The sequence below is a fragment of the Psammomys obesus genome, unplaced genomic scaffold, assembly GCF_907164565.1.
Source record: "Psammomys obesus unplaced genomic scaffold, mPsaObe1.curated_primary_1811, whole genome shotgun sequence".
Lineage (NCBI taxonomy): Eukaryota > Metazoa > Chordata > Mammalia > Rodentia > Muridae > Psammomys > Psammomys obesus.
Genome location: NW_026596244.1, coordinates 4,025,660 through 4,042,125, shown reverse-complemented (window position 1 = coordinate 4,042,125; position 16,466 = coordinate 4,025,660). Strand labels below are relative to the sequence as shown.

Here is a 16,466-nt window from a genome sequence, read left to right as displayed (position 1 = left end):
AAACAAACAACTCTGTGTTACTGGGAAGGTGGCCTTTGGGTGCAGGAACCTCACTAGGTGGGGAAGCTTTGGAGCTGTGCACCTTCATCCCCAAACATCCCCAGAAGAGAAAACACAGCTGAAAAGCATGAGTGAAAGCAGTCCTCAAGGTTAGTCAAAGAGGTTAGAAAAAAGTTGCTTTCTAATTCGTTTAAATGTGGACGAGAAGGGGTTTCCTTGTCAGTAGCTATGAAGTGGCAAAGCCCAAGTGAGTTCAGGTTAAACAGAATATAAAGAGCTGACTTAGAGGCTTTGAAAACAAACTATGGTTTCAAGGAAGGGAAGGTATTGAAGGCTTTCATTTCCTACCTTTGTTCAAAGGCTTTGCCTCTTAAGTGTATGTTTGAAACTTTCATTTTAAATTCTATTCTATGTTGGACTCCTTTTCAAAGGCACCTGTTGAAGCAGCAACAAGAGGAACAAACACAGGGAGTTGAAGGATGCTGAAGAGGGGGGACGGGGACGTTATTAGGAGCTGTTCCAATGCCACCCTTGAATTAAACATGGGGCCACAGGCAAAGCCAACAAGCTTTGAGAAAACGGAAGGTGCTACTGCTAGCGAAGACTGTGGTGTAGGCCCCCTTGAAAACCAGCTCAGCGTGGAGGACTTTGTGAAGATACAACGGGTCTTCGAGGTAAGTGCTAAGCTTACTGACCAGAGGATTTGGGCTCTTCACAGAAGATGGTAATGTGAAACACACTCTCTTGTTTAGTAATACCTTAACATCCTGCCTGAGAAATAGCTCAGTTAAAGTGTCAGTCACATAAGTATGAAGACCTGAGTTTGATCCCTAGCACCCATGTGAAAAGCCAGGTGTGCAGCTGCTCACTTATAATCCTAGTGCTGAGGAAGTGAAGATACGAAGCTCTCTGGGGCTCCCTGGCCAGCCTACCAGCATAGTCAGTGAGCCAATCAGTCCTAATGAACACCCCTGTCTCAAAAAGAATGATACTCAAGACTGATCTATGGCTTCCACATACTTGTATGCATACATGTTTACCTACATGCACTCACGAATGTGTGCTTGCACACACTAAGGCACACGCGCACACACACACACACACACACACACACACACACACACACACGTACTTCAATACATTTAATACTCAAAGAAGGGACTTGAAAATAGTCAGACTCACACTTAACATCGAATGTGTAGTAGCATTACCCTTCAGTTTTTTGGGACAAATACTATCAATTAATTTGAAGTTGTTACATAACACTATCATCAGTATCAAAAGTAAATTTATTTTGGCACATTTTCTTAGAAATTAATACATTTTACCAAAAAGTAAAACTTATACCTCTGAATGAGAAAAGCCAGAACTCAATGAACCTCCTGGTAAAGAGCTAACATTGTACTTGATACGGAAGTAGAACTAGGAAAATGCAAATTCACATGTTCAGTTTGTGAAAATTCACTTCTGCCTCCTTCTGAGGGATGTAGCCCCTTTCAAAGTCAGTATGGGTACTGTGGAGGCCTACAACCCCATAACAAGGGACCTGCTTCTGAGGCCTCTTGTTCTTTCCTGGAGTGATGGCAATCAAAGCAAAGTTTGAGGGTTTTGTTTTAATTCCACTTTGAAAATAAATCACATGATGACCAATGTCCAAAGCTGAATACTTTGTCTCTTCTTACCTTATCCAATTAGTTTATAATTCTTCAACTACATATAAAGAGTAACATACTTCAAAATGAAATTTAACTTTCCAAATGCAGTTAGGAAGAGGGGCATTCAGTGCTGGGGAGTTGAGGCAGACATAAACCTCCGTCCTTTCACTTCATTATACTTGCTAAGATGTGATCTCAGGGCTCCCTCAGCTCTTCCAGGGCATTCTTGGAGTGTCTTATTAATTGGAATCAGACAAAAAATGTTTTGGAATTCAATCTTAAAATTAATAAAACATGAAATCCAGCAATTGTACCGAACTGTAACTGGCACATATTTTAACCTTTGGCTATCTCAAAGTAAAAATAGATGTGGTAGCATGGAGAGACGGCTCTGCAGTTAAGAGCGTTTGTAAAGCTCTACCAGAGGACCTGAGTTCAGGTCCATGTAGTGCATCTCACATCCTACCTGTAACTCTAGCTCCAGATGGAGTGATACTTATGGCCTCTGTGGACACATGTATACACACACACACACACACACACACACACACACACACACACACACAGACACACATACATAGAGAGAGACAGAGACAAAGGCAGAGCAAAATAAAAATATTATTAACTAAAGAAAAACATTTACTGTTGAAATCTACTTGACACTGCTTTGTACAACAATTCAGATTCTGCCTTGGTAAATATCAATCATTTCTATGTAGCAAACTCTATCATATTTAATAACACTGGGCATACCGCATTTCATTCTTTTAATTTTTCTGTATTTGCTATTTGTCTAACCCCGTTTGTCTGAAAGATTACAGTGTCACAAGCCCACTGCTACAGATGAATTTGGCATGTTTTGATAGTCGCTGAGAACATTTTGACAGCTTGAGGACAATCAAAATATATAACAGCGGATTATGACAGCTTTGGCTCCAGAATGAACAGAAATGTGGCAGTTTTGTTCTGATGCTGAAAACAAAGGATTTGAATGCTGGAATCTGCAGGGGAGTTAAGGTGTTATAAAGTAGGTGGGTTAGGAAACTGCTAACAAATGTCAGGTCTGGGTGCCCTTTGAAACACAGATCAGCCTTGAGTGAACCAAATCCAGACTACAACATCCAAAGGAAGTTTGAGTGCTGCGTGTAATATTATTTTTTTCAATAAACTAACCACTTATTTTGAAATTACAAGATGAGCAAACCAAAAAGCACGTAGAGTATAAAGGAGAAGAGAGTGAAATTCCAAGCTTCCACAACATCTGGAGTCTGTGGTAGTTTTCCTTTTAAAATGGAGTGCCGCAGGGGTGCTTTCAGGAAACAACAGGCAGTGCATTCATTCTTCATACACACAGCAGACAGGATGGAACCACCGATTGGCAGGTGCACAGCCCGGGCTCAGTGTCAGGAGGAGATAAGGGGAAATGCCGAGAGGGTGACCCAGGGAGGTGGCTTTGCTGGGTAGGTATGCCAGGCATACCTTCAGCACAGCAGCACTCTCAAGGCTTGCCTGAAAAAAAAAATCCTGGAGACCTGAGTTTGATCCCTGAATCTTATGAAAAGTGGACAGAGAAAACCAATTCCACAAAGTTGTCCTCTGACCTTCATATGTGTCCTGTGGTATATGCTGACCATATGCAAGCACATAAACAAACAGACAAATAAATAAGCAAAATGTCAAAAATGAAACAAAAAGGAAAAGTATGTTTTGTATTTTGATCTGCAGTGAGCTTCTGGAGAGACTGGTTAAGCATGAGGATACGAGTCTGATCCCAGTATGTCTGTAAAAGCTGACAGCTAAAAAAACTGGAATTCTAGTGTTGGGAAGCTGGAGACAAGGCTCCCTGGCCAGTTAGTCCAGCTGAATGTGATAGCTTCATGTTCAGTGTGAGACTTTGTATTAACAGGTAAAGTGAAGCCAGGCACGATAGTGCATGCCTGTAATTCCAGCAGAGACCGATCTCTGTGAGTTTGGGGCCAACCTGGTTCATTGAGTCCAGAACAGCCAAGGCTACATAGAGAAACCCTGTCTCAAGAATCCAACCAACCAACCAACCAACCAACCAACCAACCAACCAACCAACCAACCAACTAACCAAACAACCAACCAACAAAAACCCAAACCAAACCAAAACAACAACAAAGTAAGGTGAAAGCAGTTGAGGAAGACACTGGATATTGATCTCTGGTCCCCAAATACAAATGCACATAGATACACACACACACACACACACACACACACACACACACACACACACACAGATTGATATAGGAACAAAGCAAGTCATTATGCCCATTATACAATGGTAGACATAATGGTAGTTAGTTATACTTAGCACTGTGTTTGAGAGGCGTAAGTCAGACATGCTGGACAGCTTTGCCACTTACAGTGTTGCTATGTAACCAGTATTTTTGTGCTTTAATGTTTTCTTTCTTTCTTTCTTTCTTTCTTTCTTTCTTTCTTTCTTTCTTTCTTCCTTCCTTCCTTCCTTCCTTCCCTCCCTCCCTCCCTCCCTCCCTCCCTCCCTCCCTCCTTCCTTTCTTTCTTTCTTTCTTTCTTTCTTTCTTTCTTTCTTTCTTTCTCTCTCTCTCTCTTTCTTTCTTCTTTTTTTTTCAAGACAGGGTTGTTCTGTGTAGCCTTGGCTGTCCTGGACTTGCTTGGTAGACCAAACTGGCCTTAAACTCACAGAGATCCACCTGCTGCTTCCTCCCAGAATGCTGGGATTATAGGTATGAACCATCACACCTGGCCCTTTATTTCTTTTTAATTGATTGATTGATTGATTAACTTTACCTCCACCCAGTTTTCCTCTTCCCCTTCCTACTCTCCTGCCAATCCTTCCCCTTCTCTTGTCTCTTTCCCATTCACTCTCTTCTCTTTTTCTCCAGAAAAGAGGAGGCTCCCATAGGTATCATCAACCAGTCTCTGCACCTCAAGTTGCAGTAAGACTAGGAGACTATTGTGGCTAGACAAGGCAGCCCAGTAGGGGCTCCAAAGACAGGAAACAAAGTCAGGATGGGCCCTGCTGCCAATGTCAGAAGTCCCACATGAAGACAAAGCTGCACAGCTCTTACATATGTGCAGAGGACCTAGGTTATTCCCATGCATGCTCACTGGTTGGCGGTTCAGTCTCTTTGGTCCCTATGGGTCCACGTTAGTTGATTTGCTTGTAGGGTTTGCTTGTGGTGTCTTTGACCCCTCTGGCTCCTAAGATCTTTCTTCCCCCTCTTCTACATGATTCACCAATTTTACCTAATGTTTGGCTGTGGGTCTCAGTATCTGTTTCCATCAGTTGCTTAAAGAAGCTTCTCTGATGACAGTTAAGGTAGGCTCCTGTCTGTGAGTATCACAGAATATCAATGTCAGGGGTGACTCCCTTTCATAGTCTGGTTCTCAAGTTGGACTAATCATTGGGTAGCCATTCTCTCAGTTTCTGCTCCATCTGTACCACTGCACATTTTGTAGGCAGGACAAATTGTAGGTTGAAGGCTTTGTGGCTAGGTTTGTGTCCCAGTCAGTCCATTGGAAGTCTTTCCTGGTTACAGGAGATGTCTGGTTCAGGCTCCAAACACCCCATTGCTAGGAGTATTAACTAGGGTTACCCTCATAGGTCCTGGGAGTTTACATTGCCCTAGGTTTTCAGCTCATTCCAGAGATGTCCCCCTCCAGTTCCAGTTGTCTCCTTCTCTCTTCCCTCTACCCAATTCCTCCTGTTCCTATCTACCCTAACCCCATCCAGTCTCCTCCCCATGTCTACCCACAATGTGTATTCTACTTCCCCATCTCAGTAAGATTTATGGGTTCCCCTTCTCCTACCCTGAGGCCTCCATGTTACTTAGCTTCTTTTGGTCTGTGGACTGTAGCGTGGTTATCCTTTGCTTTACAGCTAATGTCCACTTATAGGTGAGCCTTTATTTCTAGCATAGAGAAATTGTAACTTCTTTATTGTAACCAGGTGGGGTATAAGTACTTAGAGCAGTGCTTGTCTCACAGAAAAGTTCTCAATGAGCATTAGGTGTTATAATTTATTTGATTAGCAGAGGTCGAACCACATAACATCTTACATTACCTTGATTCTAACTCATGTGTTCTAAAAGAAGTTAAGCTTCCAAATGACACTTGCCATTATTGTCCTGTATTCTTTTCATTTATGATAGGAAATGAGAGTTTCACAGGAGAATCTTCCCAGAGAGTACAAAGGCATCATTTTCTCTTATTTTCCATTCTATTTGCAGACAAAGCGTTTTAATTGATGTCTTTATCCATTTTGGAACAAAGAAGTTGAAAGGGTGGAAGGACTAAAAGGGAACATAGAGTTTTATTTTCTTTCAAGTTGATGGTGTCAAATGGCTACATATCAGCTGGAAGGGAGTTGAGCTAGGATTATTCATAGAACTGTAAAGTGCCTTGCTCCAAGGTTTCTGCAGAGTTTGCAATGCTTTGAGAAAAGGCACGGTCCCTGGATGTTTTACTTTACATTTTCTTTAGAATTTCAAAAGCCAGTAATTGCAAAAGAAAGACTGGCTGTGGCTGCTGGTGCTATAGGAATGTTAAAAGATGGAGATTGAGGTCCAAGGGAAATGAGATTTCTTTGAAAAGCCCAACAGGGGCTCCATGTATGTTGAGATTCTTTTGAAACATGGCTGCAATGTGTCCAAGCATTTCTTTTCCTCACACTCTCTATTGTGTACCTCTGTTTCTGCTTATGGTTGCTCCATTATCTGTTTGATTTAGAGCCACATTTTATTCAGTATCCCTGCCTTTCTGGACTGAGTTCTGAATTCCTTCTATCAACTGTCATGTTTGCTTCAGTCCCTGGCTCATGCATTCTGCTGCAGGTTTGACTTGCTAGACCTATTGTAGTCTATCATTTGCCCAAGGCCTACAGACTTTTTAGTTTTAATTCTCTTTTTGCATATGTGTATGTAAGTATGTATGTTAAGTATGTATGTATGTGCATGTTCCTGTGCATGAAGATGCACAAAGGTGGCAGGTACGCATGTATGTATATGGGTACATGTAGAGGCTGATGGACAACCTTGCGGCTATATCTTAATCACTCTCAATTTTTAAACTTAAAAGATTGATTCTTTGTGAATTTCATATCACGCATCCCAATTCCGCTCATCTCCCCATCCTTCCATATCCACTCTCCATTTTTGCAACCACCCCTGCCCCAATGAAAACAAAACAAAACAACAAAACAAAGCAAAGCCAAAAAAAGCATCTTGCAGTGGAAGCTGTGGTGTGTCACAGTGTGTCCCACAGTTTTGCCCTTAGAGCTTCATTCACAAATGTTCATTGCAATGAGTCATTGGTCTGGTTGAAGACCTTTGGCTTCTGCCACACTTTCAATACTGGATCCTAGGACTTTTTTGGGTTAATCTGTTCTTGTCCTGTGTCATGGGGTTTCTGCAGTTTTGTATCTTCACTCAATTCTGCACTTCACAGATGGGGTAGATGTTGGGATGGGCTAACTTGTGTCTTGGCACTCTTCCATTGCCCAGATACTATGCCAACTTGCCTGTGAGCCTCAAGAATCCACCACCAGCTCAAGCCAACTTTCTTTTGAGGTGTTACTGTACTGAACTAGGTTCAAAGAGGACAAAGCCTTAACACACACACACACACACACACAAAACAACAACAACAACAACAACAACAAAAAATCCAAGTGCATTAAGTTGAGGTTGTTCAGGCCCTGTGCTTTTCTAAGATGGAGTCTGCATAATCAGCAAACAATTCCTAGGGTGAAATCACTGCAGATAAAGGCTTGAAGGATAAAAAGATAAGAATGACCCATTACACTTTTATTATTAGCTTTTCTTTTCTAAAGGCACCTCAGTGGAAACTTGTGAGAAAGTAAATAAGCAAAGCTTAATCTGTAACTCTATTATGTAGCACAAAGTTCATTCGGTAGCCATAATCAATTGCCACCTGCTGAACAAAAGAAGCAGGCTAGAGCCTCCCACCCTCAGCTCCCTGAAGTGGAATCAAATACTTATTTTGGATGGAAGCAGAAAATCAGTACAGCTCTGCAGGTGCCCTCCTCAGCACCATCTGAATAGAACCAATGCACCTACAACTGGCACAATTGAAATTGGCAGAGGAGATTCTTTGGTGGTTTTGTCTGACTTGTTAAAATGTATGGGCAGTGTTAGGAAACAGTGTCACGACCAAAAAGTCAGGGAAATGAAGGTGTGCGCTGGCCTGAATGAAAAGAGTGTCTTCCCAAATGCTGCTGCCTTTGTACACAACTTGGTAAGGATCTCTAACGTGGCCACAGCCTTCCCAATTTCTCCCTGTATTTTTTGTTATAGAGACTGAGGCGCATGAGGGGAGACGGTAAAGTGTGCTTTCGGTGAACAAATGTTATAACCTTGTATTCCGGTCAGGCTGCCACAGAGAAGGTAGCCATGGAGAAGCGTGTTGGGAGGCAGCGTGCCACTTGCTTTCATTTGTTGCACAATTCAGCACTGAGGGACAGTCCCAACAAAGGGACTGAGGGGACAGCCACACTGACAAACTTTATTGTAATTAAACAACAAAAATTTTAAAAACCGATGAAAAGGAAATGGTAACCTACATAATTTTGTTGCTACATTTGTCATGTGTTTGCAAAGATAGCACACCCTTAGTAACATAAGACACTACCAGGTCAGAAATACCTAGAAATTAGAAGCCTAAAAATTGTCCCTGGTGAATTCCCAAAGCTCTACCTCATGCTTGCTCAGGAATAAATCATAAAGTCCTTGTTTGCCCCCTCTCACTCATTGTATCAGAAAGGACTTAGACTATAACTCTATTAACAAAATAGCTAGAAAACCTTTGACCTCCAATTTGTTCTGCCTACAAAATGTGCTAGGGCAGTGGGGGCACAGAACTTGTGGGAGTAGGCAAGCCATGTCTGGTTTGACCTAAGGCCCACTCCAGGAGAAAGAACCCACAGTTGGCTTGGGTAACCAACATTGAGAGACTAGATCACCCAGAGATCTAAGGTAAAACCAAATAGTACTGGTCTAAAAAAAACAAATGGTATTCTGCTCTACTCATGGAGCAGTGCCTTATCCAGTGATTATTAGAGTGGCTTCCTCCGGCAGCAGATGGGACAGATGTAAAGAGCGACAGCCAGACATTATAGAGAGAGAGTGCCCTTAGTGATGTGGCTCCAGTAATCTATTCTACTTCCCCTCTCCCAGGGACATCACATATCATCCCAAGACCTCTCCTGTTTCCTCTGGATCTATGGATTGTAGCTTGGTTACCATGTGCTTAACAGCTAATATCCACTTATAAGTGAATAGATATCATATTTATCTTTTGGAAGTTTGGGTTAACTTAGAATGATTATTTTCTAGTTCCATCTATTCATTCATCTGCCAATTTCATGGTGTCATCTCTTTTAACAGCTGAGTAATATTCCATTGTATAAGTGTACTACATTTTCTTTATCCATTTGTCTGCTGAGGGACATCTAGATTGTTTCCATTTCTGATTAGTATGAATAAAGCTTCAATGAACATGTTTGAGCAAATATCCTTGTGGTAGGTTGGAGCATCCTTTGGTATATTCTCAAGAGTGGTATAGCTGGAGCTTGAGGTAGATCGATTCCCAACTTTCTGTGAAAAGGCCATATTGATTTTCATAGTCATTGTACAAGTTTGTACTTCTACCAGTAATGGTGGAATGTTCTTTTCTTCCACATCCTCATTAGCATGGACTGTCACTTGTGTATTTGATTTTAGCCATTTTAATAGGTGTAAGATGGAATCTCAATGTAGTTTTGATTTGCATTTTCCTGATGGCTACAGATGTTAAACATTTAAGTGTTTTTCACTTAAACATTTAAACACTTTAAGTGTTTGTTTCCTTTATTATAATTGAAAAAGTAAAATTAAAATCAGTTCTGTACCCTATTTTTAAGTTGGACTATTTGGATTTTTTTATACCTAATTTTTGGAGTTCTTTATATATTTTGGATATTAGTTCTCTATTGGATTTGGAGTTTATAAAATCTTTTCCCATTCTGGAGGTTGCTGCTTTGTCTGCTCAACAGTGTTCTTTGCCTTACAGAAGTATAGGAGCTAGTTTTTCAAATGCTACTTTATTTGGGGTTCCTTAAATCTTATACCTCCCTTCCAGACCTCTAGCCCCAGGTAGGAAAAAAAAGAGGTTGAAAAGGAAAGGGGACATAGCCTTCTTTATTTCTTCCAGTTGGGTAGGGTCATGTAGGATTTTTGGGGACAGCACCAATCTTTGTCTTGAGGCTATCCAAAAGGGCAGATAACCAGCAAGCCACCAATGCAGCAAGCAGCACCCTGCAGCCTGCAAGCTGCTGCACCTTATTCCTTTGGGCTATCACATTTATACCTCTGAAAGGCCTCAGAATTTAATTAATGCCAGCTGGCAGAGACCATGCCTCTACACTAAAAATAATCAGCTGTGAACAAACTAAAATCCCACCCTTGGGATTATAACAAAAACATATTGACGTAAGATAACCAAGTTTTTAAGAAACAAAAACTTCCATTACAGAGAAGCTTTTTTGTTTCATGAGGTCCCATTTATTAATTGTTGACCTTAGAGCTAAGCAGTTAGTGTTCTGTTCAGGAAGTTGTCTCTTGTGGCAATCCATTCAATGTTATTCTCCACTTTCTTTTCTGTCATGTTCAGGGTGTCTACATTTATGTTGAGGTCATTCATCCACTTGGACTTGAGTTTCGTGCAGGGTGATGCATATGGATGTATTTGCATCTTTCTACATGCCGACATCCAGTTTGACCAGCACCACTTGTTGACAATGCTGTCTTTCTTTTTCCAGCATGTATTTATGGCTTTTTAAAAATATATATAAAAAACAGGTTTCTGCAGGTGTGTGAATTTATGTCTGGGTCTTCAGTTTGATTCCAGTGACAAATGTGTCTGTTTTTATGCCTGTATCATGCGGTTTGAATCACTATAGCCCCACACTACAAGTGAAATAGAGAAGAATGAGACCTCCAGCTGCTCTTTTACTGTACAGAATTGTTTTAGAAATCCTGAGATTTTTGTTTTTCCATATGAAGTTGAGAACTGTCCTTTCAAGATCTGTGAGGAACTGTGATGCGATTTTGATGGGACTTTGCTGAAACTTTAGATTGCTTTTGTAGGATAGCCATCTTTACTATGTTTATCCTACCAATTCATGAGCCTGGAGATCTTTCCGTCTTGGGATATCTTCTTCATTTTTTTTTTTTTCATAAAAGACTTAAAGTTTTTAATCACATAAGTATTTCACTTGTCTGGGTAAAATTACCCCAAGGCATTTTATATTATTTGAGGCTTCTGTCTAAGGTGTTGTTTTCCTGATTTCTTTCTTAGACCATTTCTCATTTGTATATGGGATGGCTTCTGATTTTTTTTTTTTTTGAGGCAATCTTGTATCCAGCCACTTTGGTGAAAGTGTTTATCAGCTATAGCAGTTCCTTGGTGGATTTTTAGGGTCATTTGTGTTTATTGTCATGTCATCTGAAAATAATATGTTGGCTTTTTTCTTTCCAATTTATATCGCTTTGATCTTCTTATCTGTCTTATTGCTCTAGCTAAAACTTCAAATAGTATACTGAACAGATATGGAGAAAGTGGGCAACTTTGTCACAATTCACAATTTACTGGAATTACTTTGAGTTCCTCTCCCCTTAGTTTGATATTGGTTATATGCTCTTAATGTAAATAACTTTTATTATGTTTAGGTATGTCAGTTCTTTCTGTAATCTCTCATTAAGTGGTATAGGATTTTGTTAAAGGCCTCTTCTGTATTTAATGAGATGATGATGTTTTTTTTTTTTTTTCGGTTTGTTATTAAGTAGATTGTATTTAATTATTTTCACATATGGAACCATCCCTGCATCTCTAAGATGAAGCATCCTTGATCCATGAATGACTTTTTTGATGTGTTCTTAGAAAGTATTTGACATCTATGTTCATAAAGGAAATGGGTTTGTAATTCTCTTTCTTTGTTGAATCTTTATGTGGTTTGGGTATCAGGGTAACTGTGGCTTCATAAATAAATTTGGCAGTATTCCTTCTGTTTCTTTTTTGTGGAATAATTTTTTGACTATTGGCCTTAACTCTTCTTTGAAAGTGTGGTAGTATTCTGCACTCAAACCATCTTGCCCTGGGCTTGTTGTTGTTGTTTTTGGGAGAACTGTTTTTTTTTTTCCCCTTTCTTTCTTTTTACATTTATTCTCTTATCTATTTAATACTGACCACAGTTTCTCTCATTAGGAAGGGCTTTAATGACTGCTTCTCTTCCAGTAGGTGCTATATACTTATTTCAGTTGCTTATGTAATCTTGATTTAACTTTTTAAAGTGGTAGCTATTAAAAAATTATCTATTTCTTTTAATTTTCCAATTTGGTGGAATATAGGTTTTTAAACTATGTCCTTATGATTCTCTGGGTTTCCTCAGTCTCTCTTGTTATGTCTTGCTTTTTGTTTCTGGTATTGTTAATTTGGATATTTTTTCTGTGCCTTTTAGTTAGTTTGGATAAGGGTTTGTCTATTTTGTTGATTTTTCTCAAAGAATCAACTCTTTGTTTCATTGGTTCTTTGTATTATTTTCCTTGTTTCATTGGTTCTTTGTATTATTTTCCTTGTTTCTATTTTATTGCTTTCATCCCTGCTTTGATTATTTCTTGAAGTCTCCTATTTTCAGTAGTGACTTGTTTTTTTAGTTCTAGAGTGTTCAAGTGTGCTATAAACTTGCTAGTATGAGATCTTTCATGTTCTTTTTTCCTTTCTCTCTCTTTTTTTTTAAATGTAGGCACATAGTGCTATGAACTTTCTTCTTAACACTGCTTTCATTGTGTCCCATAAGTTTGGGTGTACTGCATATCCATTTTCATCGAATTCTAGAAAAATCTTTAATATCTTTCCTTATTTCTATCTTTGTTTTTCCTTTTTTAAAATTAATTTATTTTTATTAAATTTATATTTTTTATATTAATCACAGTTTATTTATTTCATTTACCAGCTGTAGCCCACTCCCTCATTCTGTCCCAATCCTACCCTTCCTCCCTCATCTTCTTCCTGGCCCTCTCTAAGCACTAATAGGGGAGGACTATCAGTGGACTTCCATCTGACCTTAGCTTATCAGGTCTCTTCAGGACTGGCTCCAATGTCCTCCTCTGTGGCCTAGCAAGGCTGCTCCTCTCTCAGGAGTGGGGAGGTCAAAGAGCCACCCAGATCAAAGAGTTCATGTCAGAGACAGACCTTGTTCCCCTTACTAGAAACCCACTTGGATGCTGAGCTGCCATAGGCTCCATCCGAGCAGGGGTTCTAGGTTATATCCATGTATGGTCCTGGTTGGAGAATCAGTCTCAGAAAAAAAAAAAAAAAACAACCTGTACCCAGATATTTTTGTTCCTTGTTTTTCACTGAGTAGAGAATTATTCATTTTCCATGATTTTGTAAGTTTTCTCTTGTTTTTATTGTTGGCTTCTAGCTTTAATCCCTGGTGATCTGATAGGATGCAGGAAGGTATTTCTTATGTAACTTCTTGTACATGTTGAGACTTGCTATGAGTCTGAGTATGTGGTCAATTTTGGAGAAAGTTTCATGAGGTACAGAGAAGAAGATATATTGTTTTGTGTTTGGGTTAGATGTTTTGAAGACATCTGTTAGGTCCACTTGGTTTATAATGTCTGTTGGCCCTAATAGTTCCCTATTTTCTTTTTTGTGTGGATGATGTGTCCATTTCTGAAAGTGGAGTGGGTGGGGGGGGTGAGGATGGGGTCGAGGGGAAGGTCAGAGAGGAAAGGGGAACAGCAGCAGGTTTTCTGTTACAGAGCTGGGGAGAAACTTGGGGTACTGAATCTAGAGGAGCAGAGAGAGAGGTGTGGATCTGCCATCAGCCTTCTTGTTGCCCTGGCAGAGTGGCCTTTGGGTTTGCAGGGGGTGCCTGCTAGGATTGGGGGTTGGGAAAAATAACAGGTGGGAGGAGAGAGATTAGAAGGGGCAGATCTGTGAGATCTACAGAAGATAGGAACAGGAGGCCAGAGAGGTCTGCCACGTGTTCTGCTGCAGAGCTTGGAGTAAGACTGGGGGATTAAATCTGGAGGAATAGAGAGCCCTTTTTGTAATTCTTACCACAGATACTTTTATTAGAAAAAACACTATTACCTGTATAAAGATGACTCAAGGTCAAGGAATTACTGGGAGAGGTCAGGATGAGGGAACCTCCACAAGGATGGGTAGACCATGGTGAAGATTAGATTAAAGATCTGGAGCAGAGGGCACAGTGCTTAAGAATAGGCTGCAAGGACATCATTAAAGGGACTGAAAGTGAAACACTGGCATAGCTAACGGAAATCAAGAAGCAGGAGAATGTTGTAAAAGAAACCAGAAAAGGGTGTAAAGCTACAGATGGTGGCATGTATAAGCAATGGCAGTGTTCCTGTGGTAAGAGGGGAGGCAGAGACAGGAATCCCTAGAACCTCCCAAGCCACTGGCCTGGAGTGCACAGTAGTGAGCAGGAGACCCTGTCTCAAACCAGGTAGAAAGTGAGCACTAATTATTCAGTGTCATCCTTTCATCTTCACACACACACATGCCATGGCACATGCATGCTTGAATTCACACATAAAAGCATGCATACATATATCATATATACAAACATAAACACAAAACACGGAACGTAAAGTGTCAGCCCTGAAAACATGCATAAAGTTAACACCTAAAGACTAAGCAGATTATATTTGGGAATATGTGTGTGTGTGTCTGCATATATATATGTGTGTGTGTGTGTGCACATGTGTATGTAGATTTAAAAAGAGGTCATAAACTTAAATGAGAGCAATGAGGAGTATTCAGGAGGGTTTGGATGGAGGAAAAAGAAGTGAGATATCATATAATTATATTATAGTCTCAAAAAGAATAGTTTACAAAAAGAATCACAACATCATTTCCCCTTACCTTGGCACACTGCCGTTTACTGCATTGCTCCCACTAGCAATGCTTAAATCTGCTAATTATTCTTAATCCCCACTAAATATTATTAATTCCAAGAGTTTGTTTCTCCACATATGGCCATGTACAAAACACATGTAGCTTTATTTTATATATAATAAACGTTATGCTTTAAGGTAGAGCTTCACATAAGTAGGTGCCAATCAAGTAAAAAGACACTTGAAATAATTAGGAATGTGCTTTAAAGCTGTAATCAGGAAAGATTACAGTCACCAAATTGCCAAAGGTGAAAGTCATGAATAATAGTCACCATTTAATAAAACTCAGCAATAAAACAGCAATGTTTAATAAAACTCAAGAAAAATAGATGCAATTCCTAAAATAGTAAGTTGTAAAAATGTTTGAAAGACATTATCTGTCTTTCTCTCTCCCTCTCTCTCTCTCTCTCTCTCTCATCTATCTATTGACCAATTGACCTATCTATAAATCTATCTCACACATAATCTTAAAAAAGCAATGAATATTTATTTATATAAGATACCGTAAAAATTAAATAAATACAGAGAAAAAGCACACGCATCAGGATATTAATATACTACTGCTTATAAACTAGAATATTTATAACATTAATCAGTGGGTGCATGGGTAAGTAAAATACACTAGATTCATAAACCTTAGCTGTAGGCAAAAGGTTATTCTGTGATTCAAATGCTGATTTCTGTATCCCCTATATCTGATTGCAATCCTTGTTCTAAGAATCTCCTCTCAATGTTGTATAAAAGGTGTTCTGCAATTGAATCTTTGTTTGCCAATAAAACAGCTTACCACCAATTGCTGAACATGGGGAAAGAATAGGGCTGGGCTTCCTGCTAGCCAAGGGAGGAGGAGCTAGAGAAAAAGGTGATTCAGCCATGGGTGGACACTAGGCTGGACCAGAAGAGAGACCTCAGCCAGGAAAGTAACAAAGTGCAAGTTTCCCTGGGATTTACCCTCGGAGGAAACCAGTTAGTTTAGAGGGTTAAGAATAGTGATAGTTGGGTTAAGAGAGAAACAAACCAGTTTTATAAAAAGAACAGTAACACTTCGCTATAAAAAAAGAATGAGGCATATTTATATACTTGTTAATACTTACTAATCAGTGAAATTCTGATTCACACATAACCATAACATTAAAATATTAATAATATTAAAAAATTTAAAAATGCATATGTTAATATGTGTAGAAGTCTCAACTACAGAAAAATAGAACTGCATTTGTAGTGGGACAAGTACAGCAAATAACTTTTGTGGACAATTTGCCTATATTATAATTCAATGAAAGACAAATGTCACTAAAATGTCAATGTGTCATAGTTACTTAAGATTCTGTAATTCCAGTACAAAATGCATATTTTACTGTGCTGAATTTAAACTGTGATGAACACAGAAGCTGTTCCTTCTATAGTACTTTGTTCTTCTAGTTTTTATCAGCTTTTTTTCCACTTAGTTTTAGGATTCAACAAGAAACCACGAGACCATCATTTAAGAGGTGAGAAAACAGAACTCTCAAGTAAGGGATTTATTCTTGATTATCTGAGTTTTGGCCTCAGCCAGACCATTGTGTCACATGATATTATCAGAGTGTAAAGTGAACAACAGCAACAAAAGAATACACACTTAGAATACAATTAAAATTATCACTGGTTCATGAAAGCTGGAGTGACAGGCTCTCCTCTAAGTTCTGTGGTCTCACCATTCATCGGTAATGGACTAAGTCTATACTACTAGGGATGAATGCCTTCTTACTGAGCTCTATGGCATCTTCTTCCTTCATCTATAAAGCTTTTTAGTTTTATGATGTCTCTTTTATCACTTGTTGGCCTT

The 16,466-nt window shown here is 39.4% G+C and overlaps 1 protein-coding gene across 1 annotated transcript in view; it reads left to right on the top strand.

Moving 5' to 3' along the window:
- The first annotated feature begins 479 nt into the window (after positions 1–479).
- Positions 480–16,466, top strand: part of Wdr49 (WD repeat domain 49) — a 161,008-nt gene continuing 145,021 nt past the window's right edge. The window contains exon 1 of the mRNA XM_055596556.1: positions 480–674. Coding sequence (XP_055452531.1) covers positions 480–674 — 195 coding nt within the window. The remainder of the gene's footprint in view (positions 675–16,466) is intronic.